The sequence below is a fragment of the Lampris incognitus genome, chromosome 1, assembly GCF_029633865.1.
Source record: "Lampris incognitus isolate fLamInc1 chromosome 1, fLamInc1.hap2, whole genome shotgun sequence".
Taxonomy (NCBI): Eukaryota; Metazoa; Chordata; class Actinopteri; order Lampriformes; family Lampridae; genus Lampris; species Lampris incognitus.
Window position 1 is genome coordinate 38655511 of NC_079211.1, and position 12067 is coordinate 38667577.

Genomic DNA, 12067 nt, shown 5'->3' on the forward strand with positions numbered 1-12067 from the left:
TGGTGCACTGACTGAATTCCTTTTTCCAAGGGAATAAAAGTTCACCCCATATCTCACGAGGGGCGGCCAAGCTCTGTTGCTCAATGATGAAGGAAAACACAGCATGGTATGTTTCACTAACTCTCCATCATGGCTTATACTCTTCACACAGAAAACCTCCACCTTGCCAGCAACACATCAAGCAGTGCCAGCATTCCCCTGCACACCGTCGACATCCCGGGCCAGAGAACCTACCGTGGCCCCATCCACTGCATTAGCAACATCCTGCAGACCGAGGGCATCCAGGGACTGTACAGGGGCGGCGGGGCCATGCTTATGAGGGACGTCCCTGGCTATGTGCTCTACTTCATCCCCTACACCATATTCTGCGACCTGCTGAACCCTGACGGCAAGGCCAACCCTCACCCTGGCTCCATCTGGCTGGCGGGAGGACTGGCAGGTATGTGGGGGTGGTATGGGTGGGGCTTTGAAGGTGGAGGAGCTTATGTACATTTGTTGTTTGGAATTAAATGTTTCTTTAATGCTCTCAATAAATACATTGTCAACCAAGCAAACTTTTTCCATGAGGGCAAATTTCTTACTTCAAAGGCACTGCAGAGTGCTTGAGAGCCAAGTTATAGCGAGGGGGAAAATAAAAAAAGGCAAGCATTTACCTTTATATAGGATTAGAGAGAAAGAGGTGGTGTGTGTGTGTGTGTGTGTGTGTGTGTGTGTGTGTGTGTGTGTGTGTGTGTGTGTGTGTGTGTTTATAGAATGGGAAAATGAACCGTAGGTACAATGTGCGTGTGGAGATTTTGGACACAGACCTACTTGCTGGACTCAGCTTTACAATGGAGTATTAGGGACAACTGAATATGAGCATCAGACAAGTTTCAAGAAGTCCAATCACCCAATTATCAAAACCACATATTTAGAAGTGAAAACAAAAGTGCAAGAGTTATTACCCAAACTATCCAATATTATCAACACTGGCTGATCATATTACAGTGCTACTGCTGGGTTCAACTTGCAGAAATGACAAGCTTATACCATAGTACTAACCACTGATAAACCATCAAGCCAACAGAATGACAAGTCATGCATGATAGGAAATCAAGTACATAGTCTTTTTTATTGAAAGGACAGGTTTAAGGCTCATGTTCATTTGCCCATAAGACATTGTTGTGAAGCTGAGTCCAATGGTGGTCCTGTGTCCAAAATCTCCAAAATGAAGCTAGTGGGTAAAATTATATCCTAACCAATATGCATAATAGAAAAAAACCTACAAAATGAAGACAAATGTAGTACAGCTACACAACTGTCTGTTAACGCGTGAATTGTGATGGGAGATAATGAGGTGTGTGTGGGGGGGGGGGCAGTAGTGTGTGTACAAGATCACTTCCAGAAGAAGAGGTTTAGACGCTATGTTTAATACATTGTTTTGCTCATGCTTACGAGCTGCAGGGCATTGGGAGCTCCTCGTAAATGGCAGTTGTTAGTACTGTGTTGAAAACACAGTATTGTTCACAAAATGGCCATGTAGATGGATAAAAAGGTGGCTAGACAATGCCTGTAAATGGTGCTGTATCAAAGACAAGGTCCAGATAGAGACCCCTGTGGGGGGGGGGGGGGTGTTTCAGTCGGTGGGGCATCGCCAAGTCTTCTGGCATGACTACAACTTTGGCACTTGGTGATAAATAGTAAAAGAGCCCCCATTTATAGTTGATAAGACATATGCTGCTCAACGCTACTATTTCTACTGCTTCTACTATTCCTCATTCATTTATACTTTTATTGTCTTAGCTAAATTCTTATATTACAATATTTGGATCTTATTTAATTACTATTTGTATTAATCTTTTATCATAACTATAGCTTTTTAACTGTGTTTTTGTTGTAAAGCTGGCAGTAATTGTAACATATACCGAAGCTTTTCTTGGCACTTGTTAAGTCAGCCAGAGGAGCTGACTTAACAAGGAGCAGTTCACTATTTAAAAATGTTGCAAGATACAGAAGTTATGAAAGGTAGTTTCTCTACTTACATGTGGAAAAGACACAACTCACTAGGATTAAAATGTACATAAAGTGACCAAAAAAAAAAACCCTGTCAAATCCCATTTTACTCTTGTGAAAAATGTACGATTGTCTGTCTGCAAATAAAGCTGTTTTGGTGCTTTTGGAGGAGAGGGTTTGCTCACCTGCAATGGTTTACAGGTCAGAACTTGGATGTGCTTACATAAATAAACATTTGAAGCTCTACATGAGCAATGACTCACACACAACAGCTGAAAGCTTTCTGTGTGTCCTGCAGTCCAGGCGCAGGGGATGTAATCTGGGCTGTGTGGAGAATGCCTGCTGTCAGTGAGCCAGGCTATATTGCTTCAGCCATCAAAACACCTTCCAGATGCTGGCTACATGCACGTGATAAAGGCAACACATGGGGAGAGAGAGGGGTAGAACCACTGAGGGCAGTTTAGCAAGGGGGTGTTTAGAAACCTAACTTCTCATCTGATTTCTCAAACGGATTTGAGATTATGTGACGGGAAAGTAGAGTATCTCTCCATATTGTAGTTGGAGGAACAATTGTTTACCGATGTACACACACACACATACATACATATGATGTATGTGTGCGATTTTATAATTTTTGCTATAGTTGAACTGCTTATATAACACTCAAGATTTAAGTGTCTTGCTTAAGGGTACCCTGATGACAATTATTATAAGGGAGGCGAGAGGGCTTCAATTTCCCTGCCCAGATCATCAGAGCCAGTCCAGGCATTCAAACTGGCAACCCTCCAGTAATAAAGCCACTCCTCATTATGTGTTTCAAATCAAGAAATAAAATTGAACAGTGTTCTGAAACGTGTAATGGCCTACTGAATGCGTTACAAGCCTTTACCTTGTTGACACTGAAAAGGATCATGGGGCTTTGCATATTTGCTGTGTGCATGTGGAGCAGTGGGGTCCAACCATGTGCCACAGAGAGCCATGTGTCTGCAGGGTTTCATTCTAGGTTGGAATGAAACCCTGCAGACACATGGTTCTCCACGTCACTTGATTGGGCACTGCTAATTTAGAGCAAATGACTTGCAGTTTACAGCTATTGCAATCTTCTCTCAACCATAATAAATTGCAGACAAGTTGTTAAGGGCTTCCTTTATATGGCCGTTTAAAGCAGGATAATTGGACATATCATTTGCCAACTGACACGATGTCCCAGTGAACTAACATGACCCTCTCAGAGACTTTGATCAAAAACGTCTTTATTCACAGACGCTTGAGTCATCATCTAATAGTGCTTGCTTGTTGTTTTAGTCCACAGACACCAGTTTCAGACATATTTTCTTTCAACACTGTGCATTATAACAGCTACACAGGGAATGGTACTTGTAGACCTGACAGTGTTAGTCCTATACACTACACTGTACACACTGGTACACACTACTACCAGTTTTCTGTTTTCAGATAGTTAATTGTTCTCATGACATTCCAGTTAGTCCAGTGCCTAATCTGGAAGTTTTTATTCCTGACACAACAGATTGATATAATGAACTAACTGGTAGAACAGAAAACCAGCTGTACAGGCATCCGGGTAGTGTGGCGGTCTATTCCGTTGCCTACCAACACGAGATCGCCAGTTTGAATTACCTCTGAAAGTACCTAAAGTATCCGTGTTACGTCTGGCTTGGTCGGGCGTCACCATAGACACAATTGGCCGTGTCTGCGGGTGGGAAGCCGGATGTGGGTATGTGTCCTGATCGCTGCACTAGCTCCTCCTCTGGTCGGTCGGGGCACCTGTTCGGGGGGGAGGGGAACTGGGATGAATAGCGTGATCCTCCCACGTGCTGTGTCCCCCTGGCAAAACTCCTCACTATAAGGGGAAAAGACATGTATTGGAGGAGCCATGTGGTAGTCTGCAACCCTTCCCGGATCAGCAGAGGGGGTGGAGCAGAGCAGTGACCGGGACAACTCGGAAAAATATGGTAATTGGCCAAGTACAGTTGGGGAGCAAAAAAAAAAAATCTGCAGTACTGGTCAGCAGTTTGAGAACCACCGTGACAGAAAGTTGGCATGAAGCATGAGGAATTATCATTTATTCATTGTGCATTTGTCTTTCTATATCTGTGCAACCATTTTGGTCAAATCTGCTATAAAGGAGGTCATGTATTGCTGTATAAGGGCCTGTTTGAATCCTCCAGAGAGGAGTACGGAAGTGGCTGTCATGAGCTAAATCATAAATAACATCGGAGCCCCTTGTGGGTCTCTGTCTCCATGTAGCCTGTGTTCTCCAAGTGCCTTGTGATCTGACATGGCCTCCCTTAATTGGAGATGACCAGATTTTTAACCTACTTATGGAATAATGCATAGGAAATGTGTATTAATTAGTTGGCTAAAGTTGACCAATGAATAAGTCTTTCTTTGTCTAGGAAAAAAATAAATATAAGGAAGAGAACTCCTTTGTGGCCCATGAGGTGGTCTACTTGTGTCTTCTCTGTATTGTACAATACTAATTGTCTTATATTATATACCATCAGTGTTTTGTGTGATTATTTCTGAGTCTAGAGTGTTCACAAGTAAATTTCCATGACATCACTGCTATATATGACCCAAGAGGAATTTAACCCCCGACCCCAGCAGTTTTACAACCTTAACCTGTTGAACTATACTGGACCACGAGACCCTAATTCTTGCTGTCCTGGTCCCACAGGGTCCATCTCTTGGGTAACAGCGACCCCGGCTGATGTGGTAAAGAGCCGAATGCAGGCTGACGCTCAGCTACAAAGGAAGTACAAGGGAATGCTTCATTGCATCATACATAGCTACAGGAGCGAGGGACTGCAGGTAAACATCAGCCACCAGCCAGTTTCCTTGGGTTTCAGATGTTCTTCACCATGTGAGAAACCTTAATGTACAGATGGGGTTCACAGTAGAAATGCAAAACAAAAAGACATTCAATAAAACACACAACATGATAAAAAAAAAATTATTCCCACCATATAAGATATCTGAGATATCCGTTTTACTGTCTCCTGTCTTCAAATTAGGCTTTTCTTTCGGGCGTCCGGGTAGCATAGCGGTCTATTCTGTTGCCTAGCAACACGGGGCACTTCGGTTCGAATCCCTGTGTTACCTCCGGCTTGGTCAGGCGTCCCTACAGAAACAATTGGCCGTGTCTGCGGGTGGGAAGCCAGATGTGGGTATGTGTCCTGGTCGCTGCACTAGCGCCTCCTCTGGTTGGTCAAGGTGCCTGTTCAGAGGGGAGGGGGAACTGGGGGAATAGCGTGATCCTCCCACACACTATGTCCCCCTGGTGAAACTCCTGACTGTCAGGTAAAAAGAAGCGGCTGGCGACTCCTCATGTATCGGAGGAGGCATGTGGTAGTCTGCAGCCCTCCCTGGATCGGCAGGGGGGTGGAGCAGTGATCGGGGCAGCTCGAAAGAGTGAGGTTATTGGCTGAATACAACTGGGGAGAAAAAAGGGGAAAATGCCAACAAACCAAAAAAAATCTTTTTTTCATTCATAATTTGGAATTGTTGCTATCATCTTATGTCAAAGTGTGTCATTGTCCTGGGGGGGGAAGAAGGCCATGGAAAATGCAATGTTAAAAACAAACAAACAGAAAACCTGAGTATTGATGCTCAATATTCAGCATTGGTAGAATTATCTGACATTCTCTGAAAAAAATGACTTGGTGATAAAAGATATCAGCTGGAAGGCGAAAGTGAAGCCTTGGTGCATAACTAGACTAATATTTTAAAACACACCCATATTGTGACATTCCCAAGTGTAAACATAAGGTCAAGGTCAAAAAAGGTCAATTTAGGAAAAAAAACACTTTCTGGATAAGAGTCAAAGAAACCGCAAGCTTGATAAGGTGCTCCCATTCATATGTGAATCATGTGTGTGACTCACATTGATTGCAGCGGTCATGTTAGAACTGAAAAGAAAAACTAAGTATGAAGAATAAAAGACAGGAAGCTTTCTTTGTGTTTAACATGCCTCAGAACTGCAGTTGTGCCTTTCATGGGATATTCTGTTTCTATACCAACTGTCTTCTCTTTACCTTGAAATTCAACTTGCACATTAGTGTAGATCTCAAAGCAAAATACAGATACCATTTTGCTGGATACATAGATGTCAGTACAGATGCTATGGTGCTTAAGCAGACGGGAACCTTAGAAGTCCCTGGAGAGGCTCTGCAGAGGAAGTCTGTTATGTCTCTTTGAAATCTAATTCTGTGGAAGCTCCACGGAGCACGTGTTTCTCTTTGGGATTTTTTTCCCACAGCCTTCAGCCCAAAGGCATCTGCTACCTGTCAAGCATCTTTTACATAACCTGTCTCAATGTGTGTCACCCACAGCTTGGTATCAATGTGTGTGATGCAGGAAAAAAAGAAAGTAGAACACCAACCAGCATCGGCAAATGCAAAGTATCTCTGCTTCATTGCTACATATGCTGTTGTCCGGGTTCACGTCAGGTGAATCTCTTGATAGTCCAACTACATATCTGATGCCAAACCCAACATCTCCGTGTGAGGGTTGGGGTGCACTTTGTCCATCGTTTACATATCGTGTTGCAACACTGCCCTTCATTTTTTTTCCATTACAAAAGCATGCAGACAGCTATTCAGCATCTCACACGAATACCCTTGCATAACTGTATTTTAGCCAAAGAGTCGGAAATAGAACATGAGATCAACTCCAAACAGCCATTGATGCTTTTGAAAAAAAGACAGGAGTCTGTGTTGGAATGGCCTTGATGGCTGTGGGTCAGTGTGATGTTAGGTATCTAAAGGCCGGTTTCCCCAAAAGAATAACAATAAGCTTTTGAATGCTATGGTCTGTGTGTTTTTTCGGTTTTTTGGGGTTTTTTTTTATGTATTTATTTTCTTTATATTTGGTCATTGGCGAACAGAAACATTAATTATTCAACCACCAGGAAAATCCTCTCAAAGAACAAAGCATATTCAACCAGTAGTAAAATGTGCAATCTATGTCTAACTGAAAAGTATTTTACCATTTGCAAACCAGAAATGTCCACATTGAACAACAGGAATGAATTGGCCAGCAGTTGCAGACATAGATATAAGCACTTATTTTGTAATTACAAATAAATCATGCCAATAGACAAATATACCCCCCCCCATTGGACCATTAGCGATCACGTGTTTTTGAATTTTTGAATGTCACACCTCTTCCTTCCCCATTGGACATTGTGCACGTGATGTGCATGATGAGGCAGAAAATGGTATGTCCTTTCCTCGAGTAGCTTTATTGACAGCTGATGGTTGCTTATGGCATGAAACGGGCTGGTACTGTCTCATAAGGAATTTGCTTGACTCACTGAATTATTTTGCGCCTTATTTCTTGAGCACTTTCCCTACTGTTGAGTGTTTCTTTTAACAAAGTTATATATATATATACTATCTTTGTCTTGCTGTCAGTTTCAGAATCAGAATCATGTTTATTGTTTATTGGCCATGTAGGTTTGCACATACATGGAGTTTGACTCCAGTTTCGTGGCTCTTTCAGTGTACTTAACATAGAATAACAGCACTACAACACAACACTCTTCAGACATATACACAAGAATTGGCTTATACAGGCGAAATAAGAGGTACAATACAGTGCAGTCATCACATGTTGTGATTCGCAGTATGAATCACAACATTTTTAGATGCTCAACTTAAGTAAAGACAAACTTTCAAATTTCAATGTCTAAAACTGTCACTGTCTTTTCTGCACAGGTTTTCTTCCGTGGTGCATCAGTGAACGCCATCCGAGGCTTCCCAATGAGTGCAACCATGTTTCTGGGCTATGAACTCTCTCTCAAATTTTTCAGGAGCTTTTAACAGTCAGCAGCATCTCTCCATCATTATAGGCCTGTGGAGCACAGACAGTTTTACTTTTAAAAGATTTCAGTGAGTTTTGGGAAACGGCCTCAACCTGCAAAGTCAGCAACAATAGAATTAGTAGCTAACTTACTCACTGTCAATAGCGCATTTAGTGAATAGTGAGCTACAGGGCAACACACTTTGGAGTTATGCTATGGGAGCTCATGCTATGTGCTTTAGCATACACAGTGTGAGCTTTGCCATGAATGGTTGTGAGCAAGGAAAGCTTTGACACAAAGGAACAAAAGCACTGCTAATATTCTCTTTAGTCAGTCGAAAGAGGATGGGCAACGATTGTTGGAAAATTTGTCCATATAACTCGGTCTTTTCTTATCAGATCCTCTTATAATTGCGAAACCAGGGTTGGCCTCCCATTGTCTATAATGTGTGTGTGTGTGTGTGTGTGTGTGTGTGTATTCCCAGAAGGGCTCTATTGTTGAGGTGGTAACACTTAAAAAATGTCCTTATGTCAATATGCAAAGAACTTCCAAAAACACTTTTTCAGCCATGTGAAAAGGGCTAACAAAATGACCAATGGTTCAAAATTGTGGCTGTTTTAAAGAAAAGTAGTTAATATCTTTACAGATTAGATTCGCTAGTTTGATACATTTCTGGTCAAGTTTTTTTTTTCCTCTAAATTTTATTTGTTGTTTTTCACATTAACCATCCCATGTAAATATAAATATGAACAAACAAATCATAAATATAAATAAATAAACATATGGCAGCATGGTGACCCAGGGGTTAGCACTGTTGCCTCCCAGCAAGAAGGTCCTGGGTTCAAACCCGAGACCGTCCCAGGTCATTTCTGTGTGGAGTTTGCATGTTCTCCCTGTGTCTGTGTGGCTTTCCTCCGGGTGCTCCGGTTTCCTCCCACCATCAAAAAGACATGCATGTTAGGGTTAATACTCCTGTCTGTGCCCCTGACCAAGACAATTGAAAGAAGAGCTGGAGTTGGTCCCCGGGGTGCTGCAGCTGCCCACTACTCCTATACAATAGGATGAGTTAAATGTAGAGAACAAATTTCCCCACAGGGATTAATAATGTGTGTGTGTGTGTGTGTGTGTGTGTGTGTGTGTGTGTGTGTATATATATATATATATATATATATATATATATATATATATATATATATACACACACACACACACTTTATTATGTATATATAGCTTTTTTTTTCCGAAACCGTCAATGGTGTTGAGTGCTCAGCTAATGAGGAGTGTATATATATATATATATATATATATATATATATATATATATATATATATATATATATATATATATATAAAAACTAGACATTCGGTGTATTTGTTTAAAAAAAGATTGTCTTTGAGTGTCAGGGTTAGAAAAGGACATTCCTAACATCCGTCCATCCATCCACGTCCTTTTACTTTTTACTCTTTTTCAGGTTTATGGGGGGGAGGCCCTCCCAGCATACTTTCAGTGAAAGGTCATAAATTAATGCTTTGCTCTCACAACAACTTCCATTGCGCATGTATATGCATCCTATATTACCAATCATATAAACTCGTGTTTCTTATATTAAGAAAAATTTATTTTTACGGAATAATTTTATCTTAAACTATGAAAAAAAAATCCTATAATTTTAGTTTTACTTCCACAAATTCACATGTGGAATACCAGTTGTGGAGACGAAAGTGCCTCAGCAGTTGATTCAGAAACACCTTCGAGGAGTGATGACACACAAATGAAGAGTTTGATTAGAAAACGTAGCGTCAACTTTAAAAGAAAAAATGAGCCCTAAAATAATATAAAATTAATTATGCTGACATTAAATTTACTTGTGTTATCAGAAGACATTTAAAGAGCCCTACGTACAATATAAACTCGCCTTTAAAGATGAACTCATCCGTTTATGAAATGTTGACTCATGAATATCATGTGTTTCCAAATCGCAGTTTGCCATTTTATATTGTTATCTACTACCGGAACCTTTTTTTTTTTAAAGTTACTTTCATGTGATGTAAATATATGTAAAAATGTGAAATGCCGTACCACATGGACCAGCAGAATTGTTTTTATCGCAAATAAAGCTTTTAAAAATATCAGATCTTCTTTTCTTTTAATCTTATCTGTTAGAAATAAAACGAGTCCTTGCAGATCAAGACTGCCCGTGAAAGTTAATGTGTCTGCTGCCAGACAGTTTATGGCCCTCGTTAACTTGAAACACACGCAAACAGCATTATCAAGGCGGAAATGATCGAGGACAGTTGTGTGGGTTTTAGTGCTCCTTCTAGGCGGTAAGGGTCTGTGTGGTGCTGATAAGTTGCAGCCCTGACTTTTCATTATCGGAGAAGTATGTTACAAGCAGTTTATCTGCCACCTGCAGAAAAACAAAACGAAACTGACTGTAATGTTATAGAATCCCCACTAGGTGGCTGTGTTTCCCAAAACAAGTCACTGTGGCGTTCATTTTACTGCCTGCTCAGCTCCGTGGAAGCAGAGGCCATTGACCCCACCGTGTATTACAAGGTTAGCCGTTGTTCACCGTCAGCTATGACACACTTGACTTGTCAGAATCTGAACTGCTTTTTATCCAAGTTCAGTTATCGACTTTGAGACAATGAAGAAACAAGCTACCTGCTCATATGTAGTGACAGAGGTCTATCATTCAGCACATATGACACAAGACAACAGGGCCTCACCCAATTCTTCACTGTCATTTTTCAGTTAGAGATAGAGGCCCTCGCCCTAAAATAGTTAGTTACCTTTTAAATGACTCTACATGTGATGTTAAGTAGTCTGTTTATTGTTACTTGTGTCTTACTTCTTTTTGCATAGCCATAATTTTAGTCTAGTGCCCTAGTCTACCAACCATAGTGTAACAGTGTATGACCACGGATGTGTAGACTCGCTAGCCCTTGACTAGTTGACTGGTTAGCATAGTCGCACTGTAGACTTGCTAGACTTGCTAGTCACACACATGACAATAGTATTGTATCGGTAGTGTTAAAACTGCTAATCTAGAGTAACAGTTACTCTAACTACTACTGTAGATATTACTACTACTATATACACTATATACTACTACTCTACTATAACCACAATGACTATAACCACTATAACCACTATTGCGATGAGTGAATACACCGGGTTTGTACTGGGATCGTCTTCTGGTCTGCAGCACAAATTGCTTGGAAATCAGTCGTTGGTATGGCACAGCAATCGTCCGTATAAAGTGACGCAGCATTTTCCTGGTATCATGTCGGTGTGAAAACATCCCTCAGAAGCCCATCATGTTCAACATGTTGCGTTATACACTGTGTTAAACACACAACTAACCGCATATTGATGCAAATGTCCCTTCCTATAAGATATACTATAGTTGTGTAGAGCTGTAACAACACATGTTATGCACACAGACACTTATGCGGCCAGCTAAAAATAAGTAGATACGACAATACGGCCATTGTCATAGTACAGGACAGATGCTAATGTTGCTAAAATGCAGGAAATGGCTGTATGTGTGTGTGTGTGTGTGTGTGTGTGTGTGTGTGTGTGTGTGTGTGTGTGTGTGTGTGTGTGTGTGCGTCTGTGCGTGCGTGTGCGTGTGCGTGTGTGTTTTCAGGGGAGCATTAGTGTTTTCTAGTGTTTACTGTCACAGTAATATAGCACTGACCCTTGAACCCCTTACTCTTGGTTGCGTTAATGTTTATCTAGGAAGTGATGTTTAATTTACTTGTCGAACTGAAGTAACAAAAAACAAGTAAAATGTTAAAGAAAATAGTTACAATCTCACTGATATTAATGATGAAGAAACGTAAGGTTAATCACTTCCACTAAGTCACCCAGGATAAGAGTGTTAGCTAAAGTAATGAAATATAAATGAAAGATAGGCTCCATGTTTACATGGTCTATCATCTGACCACAAACCAAGCGGTGAATGAGATACGGTGTGAGGGCATGTGAGTTCATTAAGCAAGACCTGGACTCCAACAAGCCATGTATCAAGCAGATCATTGACCCACAGTAAACCCTCTTACACTGACCCACAGTAAACCCTCTTACACTGACCCACAGTAAACCCTCTTACACAGGGACCCTGGTTTCTGACCTTTGGCGTGGCAATATCCCTGCTTCCTCTTTGCTAAAGTGGAGTGTCTACAGGTCCTCAAACAGTACCAAGGTTATCAAATTCTAGTGCCATATAAAAGGTCTACGGTTAA

The 12067-nt window shown here is 41.1% G+C and overlaps 1 protein-coding gene across 2 annotated transcripts in view; it reads left to right on the top strand.

Moving 5' to 3' along the window:
- slc25a48 (solute carrier family 25 member 48) overlaps nucleotides 1-12067 on the top strand; it is a 47692-nt gene that overhangs the window by 10091 nt on the left and 25534 nt on the right. Inside the window, exons 5-7 of one of the 2 annotated variants that reach the window (XM_056282358.1) lie at nucleotides 152-439; nucleotides 4691-4824; nucleotides 7731-8933. In XM_056282358.1, coding sequence (XP_056138333.1) covers nucleotides 152-439; nucleotides 4691-4824; nucleotides 7731-7835 — 527 coding nt within the window. In that variant the 3' untranslated portion in view covers nucleotides 7836-8933. Of the gene's footprint in view, nucleotides 1-151; nucleotides 440-4690; nucleotides 4825-7730; nucleotides 8934-12067 lie in introns of those variants that run through there. The other variant, XM_056282365.1, reaches the window with a different exon arrangement.